This window comes from Dichotomopilus funicola (assembly GCF_033296635.1).
Source record: "Dichotomopilus funicola strain CBS 141.50 unplaced genomic scaffold C8A04scaffold_6, whole genome shotgun sequence".
Taxonomy (NCBI): domain Eukaryota; kingdom Fungi; phylum Ascomycota; class Sordariomycetes; order Sordariales; family Chaetomiaceae; genus Dichotomopilus; species Dichotomopilus funicola.
The window spans coordinates 474,445-499,805 of NW_026944027.1; the positions used below are offsets into that span (position 1 = coordinate 474,445).

General features: G+C 55.5%; 7 protein-coding genes across 7 annotated transcripts; 4 read left to right on the forward strand and 3 right to left on the reverse strand.

Moving 5' to 3' along the window:
- Nucleotides 1–135: 135 nt before the first annotated feature.
- Nucleotides 136–3,142, forward strand: C8A04DRAFT_34706 (uncharacterized protein; the record flags this gene model as incomplete). Its single annotated transcript, XM_062782923.1, has 4 exons — nt 136–519; nt 1,114–1,500; nt 1,574–2,242; nt 2,279–3,142. The coding sequence occupies 4 exons, from the start codon at nt 136–138 to the stop codon at nt 3,140–3,142; spliced, it is 2,304 nt and encodes a 767-aa protein (XP_062640190.1).
- Nucleotides 3,143–4,487: 1,345 nt separating this feature from the next.
- On the forward strand, nt 4,488–6,598 carry C8A04DRAFT_34707 (major facilitator superfamily domain-containing protein; the record flags this gene model as incomplete). The annotated part of the gene is made up of 4 exons (XM_062782924.1): nt 4,488–4,712; nt 4,795–4,868; nt 4,942–6,395; nt 6,468–6,598. The coding sequence occupies 4 exons, from the start codon at nt 4,488–4,490 to the stop codon at nt 6,596–6,598; spliced, it is 1,884 nt and encodes a 627-aa protein (XP_062640191.1).
- An 810-nt stretch (nt 6,599–7,408) lies between these two features.
- On the forward strand, nt 7,409–8,356 carry C8A04DRAFT_9482 (HIT-like domain-containing protein; the record flags this gene model as incomplete). Its single annotated transcript, XM_062785499.1, has 3 exons — nt 7,409–7,501; nt 7,625–7,828; nt 7,889–8,356. 3 exons carry the CDS (start codon nt 7,409–7,411, stop codon nt 8,354–8,356), a joined length of 765 nt encoding a protein of 254 aa, XP_062640192.1.
- Nucleotides 8,357–8,680: 324 nt separating this feature from the next.
- C8A04DRAFT_34708 (fungal-specific transcription factor domain-containing protein) lies at nt 8,681–11,504 on the reverse strand (the record flags this gene model as incomplete). The annotated part of the gene is made up of 2 exons (XM_062782925.1): nt 8,681–9,854; nt 9,913–11,504. 2 exons carry the CDS (start codon nt 11,502–11,504, stop codon nt 8,681–8,683), a joined length of 2,766 nt encoding a protein of 921 aa, XP_062640193.1.
- A 2,808-nt stretch (nt 11,505–14,312) lies between these two features.
- C8A04DRAFT_25398 (uncharacterized protein) lies at nt 14,313–15,718 on the reverse strand (the record flags this gene model as incomplete). Its single annotated transcript, XM_062779538.1, has 3 exons — nt 14,313–14,758; nt 14,835–15,441; nt 15,515–15,718. 3 exons carry the CDS (start codon nt 15,716–15,718, stop codon nt 14,313–14,315), a joined length of 1,257 nt encoding a protein of 418 aa, XP_062640194.1.
- Nucleotides 15,719–16,305: 587 nt separating this feature from the next.
- On the forward strand, nt 16,306–22,111 carry C8A04DRAFT_34711 (uncharacterized protein; the record flags this gene model as incomplete). The annotated part of the gene is made up of 12 exons (XM_062782926.1): nt 16,306–16,371; nt 16,427–17,035; nt 17,090–18,330; nt 18,501–18,524; nt 18,905–19,488; nt 19,561–20,447; nt 20,507–21,036; nt 21,121–21,506; nt 21,546–21,560; nt 21,591–21,702; nt 21,733–21,915; nt 21,949–22,111. 12 exons carry the CDS (start codon nt 16,306–16,308, stop codon nt 22,109–22,111), a joined length of 4,800 nt encoding a protein of 1,599 aa, XP_062640195.1.
- A 1,158-nt stretch (nt 22,112–23,269) lies between these two features.
- C8A04DRAFT_25402 (uncharacterized protein) lies at nt 23,270–24,684 on the reverse strand (the record flags this gene model as incomplete). Its single annotated transcript, XM_062779539.1, has 3 exons — nt 23,270–23,390; nt 23,479–24,305; nt 24,409–24,684. 3 exons carry the CDS (start codon nt 24,682–24,684, stop codon nt 23,270–23,272), a joined length of 1,224 nt encoding a protein of 407 aa, XP_062640196.1.
- Between the last annotated feature and the right edge of the window lie 677 nt (nt 24,685–25,361).

Below are 25,361 nucleotides of genomic sequence, written 5' to 3' on the forward strand. Positions count from 1 at the left end.
GGTAACAACAGCTTATGCGCAAATGTGGGGAACGTGGAGGGCAATATGCGAGTTTTTTGAACCGAGCTCCCAGTTTCATCAAAAGCCGAGAATTTTGATCACGAATCTGTAAAACTCGGAAGTTGATGAACCAGCATGTCGACAAAACGTCGAACCGTCGACGCCCTCTCACGGGCACTTTGCCCAGCAATTGATGAGTTAATTCTCTCTCGGGCCACGCCACCAGTCTTGCTCTCTTCCCGGTCGGATCCTACCCACCGTCAAGGACATGCAAGACACACACCATCAAGCTATGTCTCAGGGGTGCGAGGGGTGCATACCGGTCCGCCCAAACACAACCAGCAGCCACGGAGGAAGAAGCTCAAGACCCCGGAATGGGCGACGGCCCCTCTACCAACTCTGCGGCCGAAGCCAGTGGTGGTCCGGAGGGATTCAGAGCCACTGCCTGAACCACCAAAACTCGACCATTTCCCGAGCTGGGCGCTGAATGAGATTACGCTCCCCGCACCAGAAGCTGAGGTTGAGGCATCGGCGCCAGAGATGGAGGATGCCGAGCCTTTGAAGGAGGAACCCACCGATTCACCGGAGGAGTTGCACCCCGTTACGCCTAGGGAGTCTGCTACGCCTGGGGAGTTTACTACGGCCCCAGATTCGGAACCAGGTCCTCAAGGCGTGGAAAAGGAACAGGACCCTCAACCGGAGACACCGTTAGTGGGCGACGGCCCAGTTGACCAGCCAGAAAACCGACATCCCCGAGAGGGTTTACAGCCTAATGGTGATGGCCCTTCGGTGAAAACCCTCGGTGCGAGCAAACCAGCCCCAAAGAAGAGTGACCCGGCCACCCCCAAAAAGGCAACCCAACCTCAAGTACTGGAGAAATCCAAGCCTGAACCGGAACCACGTGTGTTCCCGAGTTGGGCTATGGACATACCCTTACCCGGTGTCCCGAATACTGCAGACCCGGTGCCGGAACAGCCACCAGCAAAGATGGGGCAGCCCAGCTGGGCGCAGGTTGACATGCCGCCGAAAGTGAACTTTGCAGATTCCCAAGAGCTTCAGACGCCACAGCAAACGGCACGGCAAGTCCCACTCCGATACGTAACCTCTCGGCAGCCAGCAATAGCTAAGGAGCCACCAGTACCAGCACCAACCGACAAGCCAGCAGCTCCAAACCCTAAACTGGGCAGCGTGGACGCAGCTACCATAATCCAATCCGCAGAAGACCTACCGCGTGAAACACCATTCGCCTTGACATCGGTCATCTATGAGGTCCTACGCAGCCTACGCAAGCAGAAGGATCAAGGCAATAAGATTCGTCGCCTTGTGCAGTTTCTGGTCGAACAGCGCGGCGAACCACCCAATGCCCTGCTCTACGAGGCACTGGTCACGGCCAACTGGGATACGGCGACCGGTTCGGCGGACGAACTCGTCGCGATCTACAAGGACATGGAGGCAGCCGGAGTTGCGCCGTCACCGGGTTGGTATCATAGTGCTTTGAGGGTATGTCGCCTGGGAGAATATTTGTGGGGTAGAGAGTTAGTTGCTGATCTCTACGGGTTCGCCTGGTCATTAGCTGCTTGCTATCCACCCGGATTATCTCAGTAGGAACAGATACTTGAAAAGGATGAAGGAATCAAGCGTTGCGCTTACCGACGACGGCAAGTTTAGCGTTGCTCTGGGGCTACTGCGTGACGGCCAGACAGAAATGGCGCTAGACTGCTGGGACGAGATGCGCCGGTCCAAGATGCAAATCCCAGAGTGGGTGTCGTCTATATTCTTTTACGCCCTCATGATGCGTGGGGTTGTGGATGAGGCACTCCAACTCTTTCAGGAGATTCTCGAGATGGCAGGGAACAAACCAGAAGGAGTCCCCCTCATCCTCTGGTCTTACCTCCTGGACGAGTGCAGCCGGAATCTGCACTACGAAGGCACCAGGTTTGTCTGGGACACGATGGTCACGCCGGGTACGATCAACCCGGCCGATGGGATCCTGCTAAACGTACTTAACACAGCAGCACGGCACGGTGACGCGGCGTTGGCTACGACGGTCGTTGAGCTGCTGGCAGCGCGCGAGGCTAGGGTCGGGCTGCACCACTACGAGCCGCTGATGGAGAGCTACGTGCAGGGCGGGGAATTGGAGAGCTCATTTCGAGTGCTCTGCATCATGAACGATGCTGGACTCGTGCCAGACCACTCGGGCACGCGGCCCATATTGGCAGCCCTACGCCAAGCGCCAGAGCTGGTCGATCAGGCCATCGACATCCTCTCGGATCTACAGCGTGTCCCTGCAGCAGCCATCAACGTCGTCCTCGAGGCGCGCATCGTGAACACGACCGATGCCGCTGCCGCTGCTGCCGCCACCGCTACTGCTACCTCTACCTCTACCTCTCAACCAACCCCCCAAAGCCCCCCCTACTGGGACGAAACCAACCACAACCCCAACACCAACCCCGATCCCGACCTCACCTCCCTCCTCACCCTCTACCGCCAACTCGCCAACCTCAGCATCTCCGGCCCCAACGAACAAACCTTCCTCCTCCTCCTCGACCAATGCACACACACCCAGCCAGCCGCCTTCTTACTCTCCGAGATGGACCGCTTCGCCATCCGCCCGACGCCAGCCATCCTCCGACATCTGATCCGGTGCTTCGCACACGACGGCGACCTTGACGTTGCGCTGGGGTATGCGGCTGAATTGGGCCGGCTGTCGCCTAGTGTGCTGGCACGGGCACATTCGGCTCGTGCTGCTCGTGCGCGCATGGCGCGCATGCCGCAAGATCGCTTATCCGCATTATTACGATCATCACCGTATGGAAAGAGCGCCGAAGAAGAAGGAGAAGAGGAGGCAACAGATAAGGCCGAAGAAGTAGACCAGGCACCGCTATCGTTGCGGGAAGTTTGCCGGTATGTGCTAGATGAACGGACACTGTGGGTGTTGGCGAGGCGGTGCGGAGAGGCGAAAGACCCGCGTGTGTGGGAGCTGGCGGCGGCGGTGATAAGGCGGAGTCGGAGGTTGTTGTTTACGATGGGCGAGGCGGTGAAATGGGTGGATGGGGTTCCGAGGTTGGATGGGCGGGAGAGTGTTGGGTTGGAGGCTGAGGAGGTGCAGAAGGAATTGGAGATGATGGGGTTTGAGCCTTGAGGGTTATCAGTGGTCGCGTTGGGTTCGTCAGATAAGGGGTTAGTAAGTGCTGTTGGAGGCTGACAGGTGGTATGGTATCCCTGGCGTTATGTGGGTGTTGTGAGTTGAGAAGGGAGGCTTAAACTCCGGCTGGTACGAAACCGGAAGTTGAAGCTATTCTCAATCCAAGACAGCCAGGACGAAAGGAAAAATCGGTTACAAGACAGCGAAAGCTCCTCACATTCCTCGGATGTGCTATATGTCTGTACTGTGCTTTCCATGTTTCCATCAATCCCTTCCTTGACAAACAAACCCTCTCAACCCCATTGTCCAGCTTCGAACGCCCATTGTCCTCCACGCAGGGGGGCCGGCGGTTCTGTGGTCCGAGTGCCGATTTCGCCCACAGGGGATAGATAAAGTGCGTCACTGTGCATGTGTCGCATTGATAAAAAGTTTCCGGCCCACGAGTCGGCAAGTCTCAATACACTTTGGCGGGGACGGGATTCCGGCACAACTTGGTGATCCGTTGGTTAGCGTCCGGCGACAAAAACTGTGGGAACAGAGGAGATGCGACGGATGCGACGGATGCTTCGGGGGCCCGATGCGGTCGGCTTCGAGTCGGGTTTTTTCTTCTTTGCCCCGGGTTAGCGTGTATTCCTTCCATCCATTACAGTGTTGGCTGGACATTGGAAGTCGACTGGATGGGAGAATGCCAAATCGGTTTGCGGGGCGCCAGAGCTACGCGTCAAGGCCTTGCCGAACCGTTAGTCAACGTGAGTTACAGGGGTAGCAGCCCCAATCTGGGAGCAAACCACACTGCTGGAGTTGCCTCTTCGGGCTGGTCAGGGCTGCAGTGCTGCAGGTGCTCTGAACCCCCGCTGATAACTCTCCGGGGATACCCACTTCTGGAACTGGACGGACTGTTCCTGCTTCCCTGCTCTGATCTCCATGTCTTAGGTTCTTTATCATCTTTCCTTCTCAATTTCTCACAATCTAGAGCAACTTAAAGTCTTCATTGATTGAGCTCTCGTTTAATCGCAACCCGGAATGGCTGCGGGACGTGCTCAGTTCATCAGCAGGTAGCGTTGTTCCCATCGGAACTCACCCTAAGAGACGTACCTTACCTCGGAGTCCGACGCTGGCGCTTACAAAGCCGATTCACGAAGTGCAAACGAAGCCGTCACGAACATACCTCGAACTCTCTCACCCAATTGAGCGGCCTCCTTAAAACCTTTCGAGATTTCTGTCTTTTCCTCACCCTCACGGCAGATCCCAGGATCGTATTTCAGCCGCAGATTCGGATTTTCATTGAGGTGTTGCGGGGGAATACGTCGTGGTGTCTTCCAGCACGCACATACGCCGGCTCATGACGTCGGCTTCAGAGAGGGACGCTGATTCGTCCCAGGGAGTGGGAGGGAGGAGAACCGCCGCGACAAACGGTACGGCAGACAGCGGCGACTATGAGGCTAGTGAAACGACCGGTTTGCTAGGCAGGAACGCAGACGGCAATGCTCGTCGTGCTCCGACACAGGATGCAGCGTGGGCAGGGAGCGAGGACTTTGCGGGGCTACCATGGTGGAAGCGGCCTTCTGTACGTCTGGCGTGTTATCAACCGCGGTGAAGGAGGGCGATGAGAAAGGGCTCGAGAGGAGCAAAAGTTAACTTTGGTGCAGGTTGCGTTCCTCGTCGGTCCATACGCTATTTTCACGCTCGCGTTTGGCGGCTCACTCGTGCCAAAGCTGAACTTGTGAGAAACCTCCTGATAAGCGGGATATCGCCAGAGCCCAGGCGCGCGTATCAAGCTGTACTGACTCCTTCAGGGTCATCGATCTCGTGTGCAAACACTACTTTGCGGACCGGTCCGCTACCGACCCAGACTTCCCGTTTACCCCGGTAATCCCCGGGGGCAACAACCGGCAATGCTTCATCCCGGAAGTGCAAAAGCAAGTGGCCACCTTCCAGCTGGCGCTCACAGTCATCATTGGGATCCTGAGCTCGCTCACCGCGCCGAAGCTCGGGTCACTCTCGGACCGCTATGGCCGCAAGCGTATGATAATTATATGCTCCTTAGGCGGCATCCTGTCTGAGCTAGTCACCATCGTGGCCGCCAAGTTTCCCGAGACTGTGTCTTACCAATGGCTGCTGCTGGGCTCCGTTTTCGAAGGCCTCGCGGGGTCGTTTACCGCCGGGAGCGTGTTGAGCAATGCCTACACCAGCGACTGCACCCCGCCGTCAAAACGTGGTGTGGCCATCGGGTATCTGCACTCGTGCCTATTTGGGGGTCTCGCGTTCGGGCCCCTGATTGCCGGTTACCTTGTGGAATGGACAGGCTCGTTGATATCCATCTTCTACATCCTGCTCGGTTGCCACATCACCTTCGTCCTCTTCATGGCCTTCATCATCCCCGAGTCTCTTTCCCGAAAACGGCAGTTGTTAGCAAGAGAAAAGCACCGGCGCAAGAAGGAAGCCCTCGGGTTGACTTCCCCATACGCGGGCATCCCACGATCCCAGATCCCGTTCACCTACAAAGCTCACCGTTTCATCCGTTCTTTCTGGACCTCTAACCCCCTTGCGCCGCTCGAGATCCTCTTCCCCACCGGTCCTGGGACTGCCCGGCTCCAGCGCAACTTTTTATTCCTCGCCTTCATCGACGTAGTCATCCTCGGCGCCGCAATCAGCGCCAGCCCCGTCATCGTCATATACGTTGAGTACATGTTTGAATGGGGCAACCTCGAGAGCTCCCGCTTCGTCTCGATGGCCTCCATGGTCCGCGTCCTCGTCCTCATCAGCATCCTGCCCCTAACCAACTACCTCTTCCGCAAGCGGCCAGCTGCGAAGCGTCTCCGGGAACAACAGCGCCTCAACCCAACGGCCGATCCCGCCTCCCTCGCCCAGCCCGAAAAGAACCGCGGCGCAGACGAAGTTGACATCTGGATCTTACGTGCCGCTCTCCTTTCCGACGTCGTCGGCGTCACGGGGTACATTTTTGCACGCTCGGGCCCGGTCTTCGTCCTCAGCGCTTTTGTCACCTCCATCGGCGGCCTCGGCTCTGCCACAATTCAGGCGGCTATCACCAAGCATGTGCCGCCGCAACGCGTGGGCCAGATGCTAGGCGCGATCGGGCTGCTGCATGCGCTGGCGCGGATTGCGGCGCCCATTGTGTTTAACCAGCTGTATGCCGCGACGGTGGAGAGTTTTCCGCAGGCGTTTTTTGTGTTGCTGGCTGGGCTGTTTGCGCTAGCGTTTGGCGCGTCGTTCTTTGTGATACCGCATGGTAGGTTTTTTTGAAACCTTTTCTCCCGCATTTTCGTGCTTCTAATGGATGTGAGGCTGACTGTGGGAATAGTGTATATGAAGGGCGAAGACGAGGCGGGAGAAGAAGAAGAGAACGACCGGACGACAAGTCGGGAGGGTAACCAGTCAGTCCAGGCGCGGCAAGATGCGTTAGAGGACGACCAGCTCCTATCGAGCGTGTAAGGCTAACGAGTCGATCGAACAGGTAATGTTTATGTTAGGATTTTAGTCCTGGTTTGGATTTCTTAGATATATATGTCATATACGAATCGGGTAGGAGGTTTTACATCCGAGACGAGATGGAGTATAGAGGAGATATAGGTCGTGGTTTGAACTATTGGCGGTTATGTGGCGTTGCCTCTGCTTGACATATTTGGTTGAAGCAGGCCGGCAGAGCGGGTTGGGTAGATAACCCCTCATTTTTATGGAATATACATGTTATAAATATTCTGGTGGCCAATAATCTTAAACACAGGAGATCTAGAACAGTTGTTGAGAGCTCGGCTGTGGCCGTTGCGTTGAACCAACGCTGAAAGCTCACGTCGACGTCTCCTCAACGGCTTCTCAAAACAGCTTCTTTAAAAAAAGAAACAATAAAATTCACGTAAAATACGTGCCAAACTATTTTTGTCTCATTTTAGTATCTTTAGTTTTGAACAATACCAATATTAGAGTGTGCATCCGATGTCAACCAAGGGCCAAGCACTTCCCAAGCTTCTCAAGTGCATCGCGCAACATCTGCATTCATGCAAGCACTCACTCAGCACAGCACAGCACGGCAACAACCTCAATTTAGCCGCGACCTTCCATAACGTGTTATCTTTCTCCCTTTATCAATCGGCAGACTAATTATCTCACGGGCGTGTGAGCATGAACACCATCTTGACCCGACGGCCTCAACATCGATTGTTGAGCACTTCGTTTTTGTTTTTTTCGTCTGGAATCTCATCTCCACCACTCACCTTTCTCCGCACAAGTACCAGCACCGTGAGAATGAGTAGCAACGATAGCAACAGCAACAGCGTCTCTACGGCCGCGCCGGATGGGAAACGGATCTTTTTTGGCCAGTTTGACGTCACGAATCAGGTCAGTCAGTTTTACAGCTCTCACTCTGTTTCCATGGCAAAAATAAAATAAAAGAAAGTAAAAAAATAAAATAAAATAAACCACAATAGAAAAAGCACGACCACAACTAACCAAACCTCCAAGGTCTTCCTCACAACCCCCCACTCCTTCGCCCTCGTCAACCTCAAGCCCCTCCTACCGGGTCACGTCCTAGTCTGCCCGCTACGCCCGCATCGCCGTCTAACCGACCTCGCGCCAGCGGAACTCACAGACCTCTTCTCGGCCGTCCAGCGTGTGCAGCACATGCTGGCGCGGCACTATTTTTTTGGTCATAATCATGATGACAACGTCGGGCGTGATGGTCGACCCCTGAATCTGAGACTACCCCGGGACGACACCGATAGACAGAAACCCGGGTCAAAATCCAACCACCCCCCCGCAACCATAACATCAACAACAACCACCAACCCCCCTCCACCGCCTCCCCAGGAAAACCAAACCCAAGGACCCCCCGGCTCCTTCAACATAGCAATCCAAGACGGTCCCGAAGCAGGCCAAACAGTCCCCCACCTCCACGTGCACATCCTCCCCCGCATCCGCGGCAGCACAGCCAAACCAGCGACCACGCCGTCCGACGCGATCTATGATCAGATGGCTGGAGAGGAAGGGAATGTTGGGGGGGCGCTTTGGGATCGGGAACTGGAGCGGGAGCGAGAAGACTCTGTAGAGGGGGGACGGGGGGGACGGCCAGTGCCGGGGGGTGGGTTCCCGCGGATTGAGGATGCGGATCGGATGGCAAGGGGGATGGAGGAGATGGAGGCTGAGGCGAGGGTGTATCGGGGGGTGTTGGAGGAGATGGGGAAAGGGGGAGAGTGAAAGGGTCAAGTGGATGGTTTCAGCGGACTTGGTGGATGTTTTGTGACGTGGGGTAAGAATTCGGATGGTATCATGAAAGTATAGACAGAGTATCTAGACACAAAGGTTGAGATGGCCACCGCATCGATAACGTAGTGTATACACACACACACACTTACCGTAAACAAATAGCAGCACATGACGCCGGTGTCGAGACGCCACCCTCCACTGAACTGGTATCCTCCACATTTCCCATATATAACCTTTCCACGCCGTGACTGGTAAACTTTGTAACCATAATTGAACCTTGTCCCATATCATTCCTTCCCAATATATTCCAATCCACTAATCCAATCCAGGTAAATGATCCAGACTCCCCATCCCTAGCGAGTCAAACGTCGTGTCCATCCCATCCATGTCCACTCCTTGAAATACAAACATCGATGTATCATCCATCCCACCACCACCACCACCAGGTCGATTCGTATTCTGCTGCGGTCCACCTCCTGAGCCACCACCGCTTGGCCCCCACGCCTGGAAATTCTGCTCCCAGTTCACGCCGTCCTTTAGGTACCACTCCTGTCCATCAACGGCGTATACCGCGTGGGGTGAGGAGTGATGGCCACCGTCACCGTTACCGCGAGAGGAGGACAACGGTTGTGGCGGTGACGCGATGGCTGTTTGGGCATGGACTGGTGGAAGAGCCTGGGTGTAGTTGGGCATGGCCCGTGTGCCGGGCGCGTTGGTCCATGAGCCAATGGCAGGAAGAGGCTCGCCCATGGGCATAGATGATGTTGCCCTCGACTGTTGGGCCATCGGTCGTGGGGCTTGCGTTTCGCCCTGGCCATACCTGTGCGTGTTTTGCATCCCTGAGGGCATTCCCGACGCTCCAACACCACCCATCATTTCGGCCGGGAGGCTCCTAGATGGCGCAGAGTCGAAGGACGTGGGCGGTTGTACCGCTGGGATTCCGTACTGAGTTTGAGCCGCGAACCGATCCGTCTCGTTTTGGGCTGGCGAGACTGGGAGTGATCCGCCGTTGGACTGTGGTGTTTGTGCGATAGACGGGCCCGACCGGTTTGGAGAAGGGACGTCGGAGATACTGAAGGTCCCGTACTTCTCGTCGGTTCGTTGCAGCACAACGCTTGCTTCCTCGGGAAGCTCAACTTTCCATTTTCGCGCTAGTACGCTCAAGGTGCTGAGCGCCCTTCTCGCGCACGGCCAGAACTCGGCAATCTCTTCGAGATGCTTGACACCGTGGATCATGTCGCGCTTAGCCGTCTTTTCTGGCAGGTGGAGAATGTGTATCGTGCACGCCGTTTGCACCATGTACACCGCAATGTTGCAGATCTGCCCGAGGTCATACAACTTTTTGTACAACCGCATTAGCTTCGAAATCGCCCCAGCATTGGCGCCGCATATGCGCCATGGTGATACGTGAGCGGGTAGTGGGGATGTCGCCGGAGAGTACTTGAGGAATGCCTTGAAGAGATGGATGTATTGCATGTGGAAGAACATGCTGCACACTTTGTCAGCTATTTGTCTCGTGGGGGCTCTCCGCCTGCTCGGTTACTTACTGCATCAAGATCACATGCGGCAGTTGGCCATCTCTCGCTTCGAACTCGGAGGGCAATTCCTTCTTCCACTCCTCCAGGCGGCGATGGAGCTCACTAAGCTTCTTGACCTCGACGTTCTTGCCGCCCGACCGCCCTATGTGGTTGGGGTGATAAAAGAAAAGTAGTAGGTCGCTGCTGATTTCGCAGAGCGTGCTGAGATGTAACGCCGCCGCACGCGTTCGGGAAGGCTGCTTGAACGATCGGTCAAACCCGCTGTCTGTGTAGGGCGACCACATCTCGGCGTCCTCGTCTGGGAAAACATCGTATTTGGGGACGTTGTAAGTGTTTTTGGGGATTTGTGGCAGTCGACCGAGGTAGTTGGACCAGCATTTGTCAAAGAGGAAGCAGCCCCAAAACGTGACCCTCCGCGCATCAACTTCCTCCTCGTCAAGAGAACCGCCCTTGTCCCGGGCTAACCCGCCGAGGTTCAAGTTTAAGCCAATGTCCTGGGCCATCCGGAAACTCATGCCGCTGTACACCCACCCGTTGGCCTCCCGCCCACATCCGGCTTCACGGACCGACATGAGCGCTAATGCTTGTACTGTGGCCAGTCTAGGCTTCGCGTATTCGTCGTTTTCGATGATCAGCCGCTTTGCTTCTGCAAAAAAGTGATCGCCCTTTGTCCTACTGTCCCCGGGCACACCGAAAGCGCCGGATACGGCAGTGAAGTGGCAGCCCAGAGCCAGCATAACATTGACCAACAGTGGTGTGCAGTACACGGTGGTCCTGGGCTGCCCTGATGGCTTGCCTCGAAGGTAGTCTCGGTAAAAGAGTGATTTGGAGAGTGTGGTGAAGTAGGGATAATGCCAGTTGAAGTACATGTTCATGAGGTGCGTGACCAACTGCGTGTCTTTGGTAACCTCAGTCCAAGTCGTCCTCGGGTCCTCGCCAGTGAGGTAGGCGTCGGAAGCTGGCTGTTCGGTGACATCCGTCTCGTCACCTAGGTAGATTAAGTGCGAGGTACCCCCAATGTACCGCACAGAACCGTTCTCAAGCCGAAGCTCACCCATCTTGCGCGCCAGTTCCTTCTCGCCCTCGATCGGCCGTTCGGCGGCGTCGTCTTCGTCCATGCTCCGCGTGTCTCCGCCCATGTCCTCCCCCTCTATCTCGTTTTTGAGTATGGATTCTGCTACCTCATCCAAACTATCACATGTCCGTATCCTTTTCACAATAGCTGGCACGTCCTCCTCGGCGGCGTTTAGGATTGCTTCGATTAAAATCTGGAGTGTCGAGTCCCGCGCCTTCAAGCTGTCCGTCTTCTCGCGGTACACACCTTTGCGGCGGTGGTCCGAGTTCGGGTCGTAGACGCACTCGGTGCCGTAGACGCTAGCGCAGGCCGCGCAACTAGGAAGAGCGCCGTCGCATTTGGACTTTCTCTTCCGACAAGCGATACAGGCAGTGCTGACGCATCGTCGTTTCTGGTTGGCGGAGTCGACGCCTCGTCTGGCCTTTCTCCTGGCGGCGGACGGCGGCGAAGGCTGCGAGGGCCCGGCAGGAGCGGTAGCACCGTCCTGGCCCGCAAGAGGGACGGGGACCGTCTCGTGGCTAGCCATTGCTGATATGTTGGCGGCAAATACAACACATTCGATACTCCGGCGCGTTCGTCACAACGCGCGGGGGCCCCGCAGTAGGAAAAATGGTGGAGAATTGGCGGCGTGCCTTGGCGATAGGAAAGTTGACCGGACGTGTTTATTAGTGTACCGTGTATCTTTGTTTTCGCTCAGTGCGAGAAGTACTCCGCCAGTCACGAATGTTGCTTCTTCTTTAGCCGACGTCGCTTTCGGTCAGAAAGCGGGGGCCACTTTTTCTCGTTGGCGGCTGAGGGCTGAGAAAAGAATACTATAGGTGATGATCACCTAGTTTTGGGTTTAGAAATCGAGACGATGTCGAACGTGATATTCGTAGTTATGGGGCTCAACCGAGTTCCGGCCGTCCGAGTTTAGAGCAGCCTCGTGCGAGTGGTTGATTCCGGCCGGGGCCAGCCAATACTCAATCATCGGTCCTCATTGGTGCCGAGACGGCACTGCGCTATCTCCCGGCAAGCACACGAGCATCCATTGAGAAAAGCAGAAACTTGTTGGTTGTATTGTGCGTTGTTGGAAAGTCTTAAATGGGGTGCTGGAAACCCCGAGAAGAAAAGGCGGGGGGTCCAAATGGGTTCCCAAGAGGGAAGGGGTCTTTTCGCCTGCACTTGCAAAAAGGAAGGCAGAGCGGGAGCCCGCCCCCACGAGGCAGAAGCTCGGCCTGCAGGTAATTTATTGGGGGCACCGATATCCGGACAAGCTGGGGATCGGTGTGGGTGACAATGGACAACACCCGACTGGTCTGCAGCCACTTACGTGGAGCGCACGAGTGGTGTGCAGGGATTGGGAAGTGATCCTCGAGATAAGGCTAGAACACAGCCAACTACCATGGACGGATAGTAGAGTGGGTGATGACGTGCTCGCTCGAAGCCGGGCTTAACAATCACAAGTAACGTACCTCGGGCCTCCTAACGTAGGTGCGTAGGTACCGTAAAGTGTAGCGCACTCGGCCCGTTGGCCAACAAAGAGAAGAGTTAGTAATCATGTAATTCACCAATGTTATTTTCATCGACTCGAAATTGGACAATTTGTTTCCTTTTTGAAGGGACCGTTCCTCTGAGTTCTACACTAAGATCCGACTTCTCCGACGGCATTCTTCAACGGAACACTAAATACTCCGTACTGTAACCATGTCTCTCAGCCAAATCAACTAGCTGCCACGGATCGCCCCGCGACGGGCTGACCCAGCGCGGGGGTAGCCAATTGCTGCTCGGCTGGCCACCCTCCGTGGGACAACTGGGCAGTGGGACTGTGTCAGTCTGCGGAGTGAGGTGTCGAGGGAGCATGCCGATTGCTCCGGAATGATGCACTGTGGGATTCTTGTCCTCGTCCCTCCTAGCCCCTATAATTCATCCAGAAGGAGCTCGTAACACATGAACTCTGACATGTTTTCATTTTTAAATATTGGCCGAAGGGGACATAAGGTGCGAACCCATTTAAACTGAACCACTGTGTCATCACGGTTCTCACCCCATTGGATCTTCATGAAGGTACCGCTGAGATGCACAGTCAACCGCGTTCCCGGCCAACCACAATTGCAGCGAATTCCTACCATTCACAAAGCAATCCACTCCTTCCTCGACGAGGTCCTTTAATCCCTCATGCTACTCTTGTCCGGGCACGGCTGGGCTGAGTCGATATTCTCGGCAATTGGAGAATTGCATAGTACTAGCTCCCGTGGACATATTTAACCTCGCCCAACGCCCATCCGAAATCCAACGTGCTGTGTACACCGATTGATATCTTTCTATGTCATCCAGCCCGGGCTCGGCAGGGGACGTGAGCCGGCCACCGCCCCTTTCGATCCCTTCTCCGTACCCCAGACGGACAGACGGGTTACTATGTAAGGGTGGTTACACCGAGCACGCTTGGTAGTATTGAAGGCGGGAGCTCTTCAGACCGGCCGGGCTTACGAGTCGGCACAGGCCCCGGCCATTTCAAATCCTTTAACGGCGGGGTTGTTCCGTTAAGCCCGAGAAAGCTACCACGGTATCCGTAGAGTTGCCGTTCTGTTCCCGCCTCATCCTCGAATCAACTGGGCATTATACCAGTTGTCGCATGCCACTGGTTTAGCTTTGTAACGGACTGACATCAAATGATTGGCTACAAGATGCAGCAACTACTCCGAATCTGCAAAATAACTGCCGACAATCCAGGTCTCTGGGCCGGCCGGACTCCTTTTTTTCTTGCTTTTCCGTTGTTTCGTTTTCGGTGTGCCTGTCAAACGTTACCCCTGACGAGCTGACTTTTGAGCCAGGCTGCCCCCCACCCCCACATCTTTCCACTTCGACATCCATCCTCCTGCAGTCGGATATCGGGAATGATACGTCACGGGGTGCGATAAAGCCGGTTATTCGTCCATAGAATCAGGTCAGGTCGAGTCAAGCCTTTTTGCCAAGCGTCGTTCTGCAGAAAGGACAGAATCGTAATATATCCTGCAGTACCACTCCGTTGCCCGAACTCCGTGTTCTAGTCTAGGCCTTATTTTTCGGCCGCTCGCCTGCTATTGCGCAATTCTGCGGATTGTAGCATGCTATTGGTGGGTGAGTTGGAGTAGACGACACCGGAAGGAAGCTATGACAAGATTTTTTGTTGTCAGGACTATTGGTCAAATGATCTGTTATGATGTTGCATTCTTCAAACCATCAAGACATTGTTGCATGGTTCGAGAACCCGAGTAATGTACAGAGACGAACGCATTTTATATACACGCCTAACCATCTAAAAAAACCCACAAATAAACCACCACACGCCCTATGTTACTTCACCTCATTTTCCCTATACCCTCTGGCTAGCAAAGAACTTTTTCGACTCCGTGCACCTGTCACTTTTGCACCCCGGGCACCTAAGCCCCATCTGCGTCGAACAAGCAATGCCACTACTCAAATGTGACTTGGCAAGGTCCGCAAGAGCACGAATAAAGACGGGGCTGCCATTCAGACTCTCCACGCGCTTGACGGTGTCGGCATGTCCCGACTCACCAATGACCTCCTCGTCGAGCTCGTACAGCGTCTCGATGTGGTCAGACGTGAAGGCGATGGGGATCAAGAGCAGGTTCTTTTGGCCCTTCGCGATGTAGTTCTCCACAGAGCTCGAAGTTTGGGGACCCAGCCAGGGCTGGGGGCCGACTTGTGATTGCCAGCAGAGACGCCAGGAGTTGACGTTGTTGAGGCGCTGCATCACGGCGTGGACGGTAGCGGCGACCTCGGCTGGGTAGGGGTCACCTAAAGACAAGCGGGGTTGTTAGTAGGTGTCTTTCATGAGATAAAAAGATGGCATCCGCAGGACGGCAAAACTTACCCCTATTCACCACTGTCATGGGCAAGCTGTGGGCCGAGAAGAGCAGCACCACCTTATCCCGCACCTCCTCGGGGTACTCTTTAAGCTTGGCCTCAATGTTTTGCGCAAACGCCTCGACCAAACCGGGATGGGTCGGCCATCGGTCGATAACACTCCATTTGATCGTCCCGTCCTCGCTCCCGGCCGCATTCCCACTCCCAGCGTCGGCCAACGGCCCGGCCTTGCCCTCCAGCCTCTGGCGCCACTTCCATAGTTCGTTCAGACTACTCCCCGTCGTCGAGCATGAGTACTGAGGGTATTGCGTAAAAGCCACAGCGCGGCCGCCGCGGCCGTTACCAAAACCGTCGGCTAGCATTTGGCGGTACATGTCCTCGGTGAGCGGGTTCGCGTAGCGGAAGGCTACGTAGGGCTTGTGCGGGGCCGTTTGGGGAGAGATCTCGTCGAGGATTTTGCACATTTCGGTGCATTGGTGCTCTGACCATTTGCGGATGGGCGAGCCGCCGCCAATGGCTGCGTACTGCTTTTGGATTTTGGGCGTCCGGCGAGTGGAGAGAAGAGGGCCAATGTAGCCTTGGAGCCGGCCAAGCGGGATGAGGTCGCCATCGGACTATGTGGGAGGGGTAAATATTAACAATTGATGTTGCTAGTTCGGCATTGGTGACGTGAGAGGGTTATCTTACAAAAAGCCGGCTGAGGAAGTCGCCGACCTCATCGGTTGTGGATGGGCCGCCCATGTTGAGAAAGACCATGGCCGTTGGGCCGCCAGAGGAATTCTGCGTGACTGGGGGCACTGGTGTCGCAAGCCGTCGCACTTGTTGCACTGAAGGCTTGGGGAGCCCGAGGGCTCGGAGCGGCCGTACCGCGACGGGGAATCGGAGAGCCATCGCGGCTTGATTAACGGAAAGCCGGTGGGTTGAGAACTGCCGAGGCCGGAAATCCTAATAGATTGTCTCTAAGGTAGGACCGCAAGATGTCTCGGCCGTTTGTCGCATGGAAGAGCAACCGAAAAAAAGAACGAATGAAAGGAACCAGAAACGCCCCTCGACGTCTACTTGTCAGATCTATACGCCTCTTTAAAACAGTGGCGAGGACAAGGCGACGAACGGGAAGGCCAGATCACTCCGTCTCCACCCGGTTGCTCCGACGGGAGCGCCCCGGCAGCCCGGCATCTTCATGGCCGACATTGAGCTTTCTTGGCGCTGCGATGACGTTGCAAAGACCAAAGAGACTTCAGCCAATCAGAGCAGATCAATTGCACCTCTCGTCCTTGATAAGTCATGTGACCTGGCGTTAGGCAGGCGTGTCAGCCTAGCGGCCCCGGCGCGTCGCAGTCGCACACCCCTGGTCATTCTCGTTCATTCATCAACCGTTTGCGGCGACATCTGAGTTTCCATCCAACACGCCTCTGATTTCATTCCACATTACCCGATAACACTCAATTCGGTCCTCGCACTTTACCAATTCACTCACAATGGCGTGGGGTGGCGACGAGGACAGACGTCCTGACGCGGAAGAGGAAGATGAGCTTGACGAGGCTGTAAGAAACGGCTTCACCTTGAATGACTGAGATCTATGTTACTGAACCCCACCAGGACTATAAAACCCAAAAGGATGCGGTGCTCTTCGCCATCGATGTTAGTTCGTCTATGCTTGAACAACCCCCCAGCACGGGTAGCAAGAAGGCCGATAAAGATTCGGCCGTTTCTGCCGCCTTGAAATGCGCCTATCAATTCATGCAGCAGCGCATCATCGCGCAACCAAAGGATATGATGGGAATCCTTCTCTTTGGTACCGAAAAGTCCCGATTCCGCGATGAAACCGGGGGGCGAAGCGGATCCGGCTATCCCCACTGCTATCTCTTCACAGACCTCGACGTCCCCGCTGCCGAGGATGTCAAGAGCTTGAAGGCTTTAGTGGAAGAGGACGAAGACCCAGATGAGGTGCTCGTCCCAGCGAAGCAACCAGCTTCGATGGCCAATGTGCTTTTCTGTGCCAACCAGGTGTTTACAACCAATGCGGCAAACTTTGGGTCTCGCCGCCTGTTCATCATCACCGACAACGATAGTCCACATGGCACAGACAAGAACGCCAAGTCATCGGCAGCGGTCCGCGCAAAGGATCTGTTTGATCTCGGAATCGTCATCGAGCTTTTCCCTGTTAGTCGCGCGGAGAAGGCGTTTGACGTATCCAAGTTTTACGATGTTAGTAACCCTTGCCCCGTCGGATATGTGACATGGTTTAATAACCCACAATAGGACATCGTCTATCGTGATCCAACCGCTGAAGCCGGGGCTTCAGATGATGTGAAAACCTCCAAGTCGGGCGATGGGCTTACCCTTCTTAACTCGTTGATCTCAAACATCAATTCAAAACAAACCCCCAAACGGTCGTATTTTTCGAATTTACACTTCGAACTCACCCCAAAACTCACAATCTCCGTCAAGGGCTACCTGCCCCTCCACCGACAACAACCTGCACGGACGTGTTATGTTTGGATGGGAGGAGTGGAAGCAAAACTCGCACAATCCGAAACCATCAAAGTGGATTCGGCCACGAGGACGGTTGAGAAGGCGGAGATCAAGAAAGCATACAAGTTTGGTGGCGAGTACATCTACTTCAAGCCCGAGGAAGCCGCATCCCTCAAGAATCTTGGGGGTAAGGTATTGAGGCTCATTGGGTTCAAGCCGCGTTCTTTGCTCCCCATGTGGGCGTCAGTGAAGAAGTCCACGTTCATTTTCCCCAGCGAGGAATCATTCGTCGGATCAACCCGTGTCTTCTCTGCCTTGTGGCAGAAGCTCCTCGATTCCGACAAAGTGGGCATCGCATGGTTTGTCGCTCGTGAGAACGCGAACCCCATCTTAGTGGCCATCGTCCCTTCGAGAGCCATGGATGATGATTCATCAGAAACACCATATCTCCCTGCCGGTCTTTGGCTGTACCAGCTACCGTTCGCCGATGATGTCAGGAACGTGGAGTTGTCGGCACCTCCTCGGCCAGCGGACGAGCTCACGGACAAGATGCGGGAGATCGTACAGAATTTGCAACTCCCAAAGGCCATGTACAACCCGATGAAATACCCTAACCCATCCCTCCAGTGGCATTACAAAATCCTGCAAGCCATGGCGTTGGAAGAAGACGTTCCGGAAAGTCTTGACGACCCGACAATCCCAAAATACAGGCAGATCGACAAGCGAGTGGGCGGTTACATGGCGGAGTGGAAAGAGGCATTGGCCGAAAAGGCTGCCGGGCTCATGAAGAGCCGCGCGGTAAAACGCGAGGCGGAGGATGAGGATGGGGGGCGACCACTGGTCAAGCGTGCCAAAGCCGCTCCGAAAAAGGGAGCCACTGGAAGCCAGCTGAGTAATGCTCAACTCAAGGCTGCGATGGAACAGGATGCGCTCAAGAAGATGACGGTGGCCGAATTGAAGGATATCTTGGCTGGGAAGGGGATCAGTGCGGTGGGCAAGAAGGCTGAGCTGGTCGAGAAATTAGAGCAGTGGATCGAGGAGAATGTCTGAGCGATGAAGTCGTTTTGTCGGTTTTGTAGGGTAATTATCTGGGCTGGGCAATCGGGTGCACTGGAGTTTTGGGGTTTGCTTCATTTGGCTGCCACGGAGAAAAACTGTCTTAATTCATGAAAAGCTTCTTCAAAAATAACTGTTGTAGTCTTGTAAAACAATCACGGCCCAGGTCATCTCTGGCTCAGTTCTGGAATGACAGATGGCAGACCTCGTAATGGTTACCGTATATTACACGCTGCGGCTCCGTTCCTTACCTCCAACCCCGCTAGACTGTTGCAGCGCTTTCCCAACGCGCAACTGAACGCGGATTGCAGTGCATCGCGTCGGCAGGCGCATTTGGAGCGATTTGAATACCGACTCCCAGAAACTTCAGCCTCGTGCGCGGCATTGTTCGGCAAACTCGTCGCACCGCGCGCAATTCATCGCAACCCTTGGGTGATTACCGATTTCGACGGAATTACCTACCACCGCGAAAATCCTCGAATCTACGAAGTTTGACCACCCCAATGCACACGCGCTGCCGTCATCCGACTTGAGGGGTTGACCGAGCGACGGGGCGATGAAGGCGCTTCTAGGACTGGCTGCCAGCAATACCTGTGGCTCCCTCGCCGACCTCCAGTCACAGCTGCGCGACTTGCCCCACGGCCGGGTAACCGATACCCATGCCGAGCATACCTCGAATACCTTCCAAATCCGAGCGACCGCCGTGTTCGAAATCCCCGGGACAGCCACCAACAATGGGACCCCCGATGGGGGCACGCCTAATATTGACCCGTCGCTCGGCGGCGGCGGGGCACAATCCAATGCGACACCTGGGGCTGGCGTGGATGGGAACGGGGCTAGACCGCAGCAGCCGGCTCAGCGGGTTAACGCGATGGATGCGTTGATCAACCAGCCGGCGGATGACCCGGTCCTGCAGACGGCGATCGCGCGGCTGATTATATCGGCGCTCAGTGAGGTGAACTCGAGCAGCTGGGTGGTGCGCCAGGTTTCCAGGAACGACCAGTGCTGGGCGTTTACATACCTTTGCAAGGACTCGTGGCAGACATGGAGTCGGCAGACGTCTAAAACACCAGCAAAGTTGGCGATTGGAGAGTGGAGTGAGAAGAGCGGACAGGATCCAATTCACATGTGTATGCGTTGTCCTTTTTAGTTTGGGGAGCTTCCATTCACATCCCTTGTTGCTAACAGCGTTGAATCTCTAGCTCGACCAGCTTTTGATTGCCGCGGGTCCGTCAAGATTTCTTTCGTCAAGTCCACCAAGACCATCGATGTCAAATACGAGCACACGCCCATCCACAAGACTGTTGCGGAACTGATCGAACTTCTCGCGCCTGCCCGGCCCCCGCCTATTGCCCTCCCACTTTCGAACAACCCGGCGAAGAAGAAGACCAAGGAGCCGAAGGAGCCCAGGGCGCCCAGAGAACCAAAGCCGAAAACACCGAGACCTCCAAGGAGGCGCGGGGGGGAGAACGGTGAAGGCTCCCAGCCGTCAAAGAGGAGGAAGAGCAAAGGTGCCGCCGCTATTCTGCCCCCAGAAATGCCCGGCGCGCTTCCCGTGGGCGAGTCATCAACCAGAGAACTTTATAACACCCAAAGTGGGGATGGGATACCACCACCAGGGGGATCGAGCAGCTACCCTGAGGGTCTGGTGGGCGCTGATGGCACGGCCGGGACCTCAGCTCCGAGCGATGTACACGCACATTCGATATTGAATTTACCACCTGGAGAAGCCGCTAGACGGTGGGAAGTGGCCATGAAGTTGCTCAACGACAGCAACCTAGACCCACGAACTCTGTCAACCGAGCAGTTCAGCATATTCGCCAATCAGTCCCCGGAGCTACAGCAAGATTCTCTTGCTATGTTGATCAAGTACGGCGCTGAGCGTTTGCGCATTGTCCATCCCGGCGGGAACGAATCAGAGTCTTCAGAGCCGACCCCCAACCCACCACCAGTTCCTGAGCTGGCGACAGTCACGCCACAGCCGGAGGCGCCGAAGAAGAAATCACGGAACAAGACGGCCGAGGGCGCCGAAGGAGGTGGCAGGCCACGGATTTGTAATAATTGCCGCAGAAGGAGATTCACGGGCAAGGTTTGTACTCCTTTTATCTCTAGTTGCAAGGGATTCAGAAGGCTGACAGAATATCCTAGTGCGACAAAGCAAAGCCGTCTTGCTCATTGTGTATCGAATTAGGCGTAGAATGCGTTTACTCCGCCCCTCCGCCGAGAAAGAAAAAGACCGCGGAACCTACTCCGGATGCCTTGGAGCAAAACGGTGCCCAGGTGCCAGAAGAGCAATCAGATGTGCTGGGCGACCCAGGCTTCACTGTCGAGCCAGCCCCTCGGCCGCCTAGCAACCCGCCCAGCGAGCAGCCGAACCATCCCAACCATGAATCGGGCTCTATGCAGGACCACTACGACAACAGTGTTTACCTAGCACTGAACGTTTCAGCCTCTGAATCAATGCCGCACCAGGCTGAGACGCCTTCAGCTGTGTTCAACACGTCCCACTCCATTTATCACCACCCTTCTGGGCTGAGCTTTCCTGATATCCCTGAGACGGGAACCGGTGACCTGGCTCAGCCCGGCGTATTGTCGAATGCTGGCTCAGAGCCCACGTCGGTCGGCTATATACCAAGTTCCATGGCGGAGAACCCGGACACCTCACTGCATGCCTTTGCGTATCCACAGCCCGCGTCGGCCTAGAACTCCACCTCGGGCTACGGCGATTCAACGGAGCGCTTGGACGGACCTGCTTCTTCTAGAAACACAGGGGAGCAGGCTTCAACCACTAGAACCAGTTTACCGGGTGGCCAGCCTCCCCGAGCCCCCGAACCGAGCATGAATGCAACGGACCCGCAGAGTTCCTGGTCCTCCTTGGCCAACACGACCTCCCAACAACCTGCTAAGTCCTCTCCGCGCCAGGCCAGAGCTAAGAAACCTGCGCCTGTCTCGCAGGGCTACGATGATACTCGTCGACAGCCGACGCCGACCAACAAGGGTGGCTCGAGCCAGTCAACGTTTCGTACCGCGCGAACCGCCCGAGACTCCCCGTTCCAACCTCCCGCGCAACCTGCTCGAGCCACATCCCGCCAGAGCAACCGGGCAGTCACCGCTACGCCCCAACCGGCCACCTCGGATCAAGTGCACGGTTATAGCCAGTATCAGACATCTGGAAATACGGAAGCAGAGTCATCGATGGATCGTATCTCATATCAACCATACTCCCACCGAGGCTCCAACCAGCAGGGCTCATATTCGTCAGCGGAGAACAGCTACAATACACGAGCGCCGACCGCTGCGGCCCCGACCTACCCAGAAACAGTATCCCAGAATGTGGCTTCGTCGTATCCGATGAACCCATCAACGACAACTAGTACAGCACAATGGAGCGCGTCGACCTCTAGCCCACAAACGAGGAATGCCCATGTATATAATGCCACACAGTCGGTCGCGGGCAATACATCTTACAACACGGCTTCTAATACCGGCCAGTCGCAGATGCTGCAGGACTTCAACGTTCGCCCAACCCCCTCTCAGCCTAGGACGTCTGCGAGTGGGTATGGTCGGCGGCATTTGCGGCAACAACAAAGACAGCAGCCGAAACCTCAACAACCACAACAGCAGCAGAGCTATAACGGGTACATGAACAATATGACCCAACATCGACAGCCATCCCAACAGACGCAGCAACAACAAGCGCACCAACCACAACAACAAGCACAACAAACCAACAACAACGCCTACGCGGACTAGGGCTATGGTTTCGGGGCAACAGCTAACAACACCGCCTCCTCCGCCGGCTATCCCAACTCCGCCGCAACAACCGGCAACGCCACCGCCAGTAGCAGCACTAACAACGCCTACTCCACCACCGCCGGTAATACCTCCTCCCACGGCCCGCTAAGTCACGCACATGGCCATGCTGCTCACGGTCATACTACAAGCCACGGCGGCCACAGGGCCAACACTGCGGTAGTGCAACAGCACCAGCAGCACCAACAGCAGCACCACCAGCCCATGAACCTGTCCGGCCGCACGTGCAGCAGTGTGGATGGCGGCGACCCGTCGCTTTTGTATGACTTGCTTCGGAGCAACCTGGCCGGATAGAATCTGGGGTCGGATTCGGTCTGATGGGGGTGGTGGTTGACGATCCATTGCGATGAGTTTGCTGAGATGTGGGTGATTTTTGTCAGACGCATGTGAATGCCTTTTTTTTTCCTTTTCCCAGGGCTTTTTATCTGGTTATTATTACACTACCTCGATCACTCGGTTATGGATTAGGTCGGGAACGGAATAAGCCCGGTCGGTGTGACGCGACGCCGGCTTTCCTTTCCTTCTGTTCTTACTTCCCTCTCCTTAACATTGGCAGATATACCCCGACGACGCCTTGTTTTTTTATTCTCTTTTTATTCCCCCGCCGGGCCTATGGGTAGGCACAGCATGGATGGATGGGGATACTGGAAGGTGTTGGGTGGGATGGACATAGTTAGGGGGGGTTGCTGGGTTGTCAAAGTTATTGTAATGTAACACAATCAATATTCGCGATCGCGAGGATTTCGACTGATCATTCACGTCCACTGCATAGTAGTCATGGTACAGACGACACTCCCAAGCAGGCCGATGTGATCGCTATGTTATGCGGTTGTTGGCGAAATGCCATGCCCATCCGGTACAGATAAATAGAACCAGCCGTTTAACGCCGTCCAGATCTCAAAAGAGAGAGAAGGTAGAAAAATGAAAAAGGAAACACAAATGGGCAAGAAAATAGTCTACAGCTCGACCAGATCAGATCCCGGATCTTCTTGCCTGGCCCCATTATCCATAGTTGAGCTTTTTGTTTCTGTCCATTTCTTTTGGGTTGTCCGCCATCAATCAATCAATCAATCAATCAATCAACCATGCGATCGCCTCCTATTGCGCCGCGACGGCCTCTGGCTTGCTGTCGACCTTCTTAGCCGGGGGCGCGTCGCCGCCCTCGTCGTCGCGGGAACGCTTGCCATTGGCAGTGGATTGGATGGTGGGCACTTGAACGCTGTGTGGAGGAAAAAGGAACATGGTTAGTACGAGACAGTAAAATGTACTGGGGGCTGAAGGGGGGGGGAGGGGAGGGGGAAACATACTCGTTGGTGTTCTTGCGGGCATCCTCCTTCGCATCCCGGCCGTTGCTGTCGCGGTCCCGCCCACCGCCACGCCCACCGCGGAAACCCCGGCCACCACGACCACCCCTACCACGACCGCCGCGGCCGCCCCTGAATCCGTTCCTCTGATCGCGCCCGTCAAACTTGCCGTCCCGACCCTTGTCATCGCGACCACGACCACCCCGGCCTCCCCGGCCACGGCCGCCGCGGTCAGAGCCGCGCTCCTTGCCTTCGAAGAAGGTGTTACGCCTATTGCTATTAGGCTCAAGAAGCCCCTCTTTGATCTGCCTGTTCTTCTCATCCAGGTACTCCTTCTTCTTCATGATGAGCAGCTCGTGGTCCTTCCAGGTCGGCTTGGGGTCCTGAGCGACGAAGGCGTCGGCCTCCTCAGCAGTCTCGAACTCGACAAAGACGGAGCCCTTGAAGAGCTCCTCACCGGTGCGACGCAGCTTGACGTGCTTGACAGTGCCGTAGTTGGAGAAAAAAGCTTCAATGTCAAACTGGGTCGACCGTTCCTCGTCGCCGAAGCCTTTGGCATAGACAGAAGCAGCCAAACGGGCACGCTGGGCATCACTGGATGAGACGTAGGGGGTCTTGCGCTTGAGCGTCTCCTCGCCCTCTTCGCCCTCGACGTCGAGGAAAGTGCTATCGCGCAGGGCGGCTACGACGGCGCTGTGGGGCTGGAACTGGCGCATCCGCTTGAAGCTGGCAATGGTCTTGAGCGGCATGGGTTTGTTCTCTTCACCACCGGTGCTCTCCCACATGAACTTGTCGGTCGGCAGGTTGCTGTCGCTGAAGTAAAACTCGGCCTGGAACGTGGGGCTGGATTAGCTTTTGGCCTCGCACGACACAACGCTTCGCCCTTGGATCACAATCACAGGGCGTGCAGAAGGGAAAAGGGGTAGAGCATACCTGAGCGCGAATCTTGGCGGGGTCGTCAGACACTGGCTGGGAGGTCGGGTCGTACTTGCGGTTCTTCTTGAAGTCGCTGTGGTTGATTTGGCGGGTGGTCTTGAGAATGTTTCCGTTCTTTTTTTCACCGTTCTCGACTGTAATCTCGACTTCGGGCTTTTCCTCGCTGTCTACAGTAGACTCAGCAGTCTCCGTAGGGGCCACCTCCTCAACGGGCTGCACTGCAGGGGCCGTGGTGGCCACCTCGGGCTGCTCATTGACCACGGCGTCGCTCATGTCGGTGGCAGAGGGGCGATGCGCCTCGGAGGATCTTGGAAAAATGAGAGGAGAGGGTGTGATAGAAAGGCAATTGATGAATGAACAAGAGTCAATTAGAGTTGTAAGAAGGGTGAATGTTAGAAACGATAAAATGGAGGTAATGGGGAACCTTAAGAGGGGAAAAGTTTTGCAGTGGTTGAAGAAGTCTGGCGCATGTGCCCTTGTAGAAGCGCGGGAGGGAGAGCTGCACAAATTGTTAGTGGGGTAAAGTTCGAGCTGCAGCGGTGCAGAAGCCCGTGTTGCAGTTCATTCAGCGGCGCATTGGGAGTCACTCCGGGGGTCGAGTCACCGGCACGCAGGGGTGCGAAAGGCACAGAATCATCAATCTCTTTCAATTTCCTTGTTCCTTGACAACTGGTTCGCTCATTAAGATAGGTCGTTGTCCTGAATTCAAATCCATCCCCAAACAATTCATAAGTTGAGACTCAGTCTGGAGACCCTGTCCCGACTGGCGCGGCTCTTGAAGGGACCGTCCAATGCAATCGACAAACGCGTTGCCAGAAAAAAAAAAGAAGGCGGCAAACCCCACACTGAGTTCCCATCTGCCACTCTTCACCGCCCGGTTGCGCCGGCAAAAATTGCCAAGTCGCGGCAATAAGTGGGTCCGAATCAGACACAACCGTCACAACCTTTCG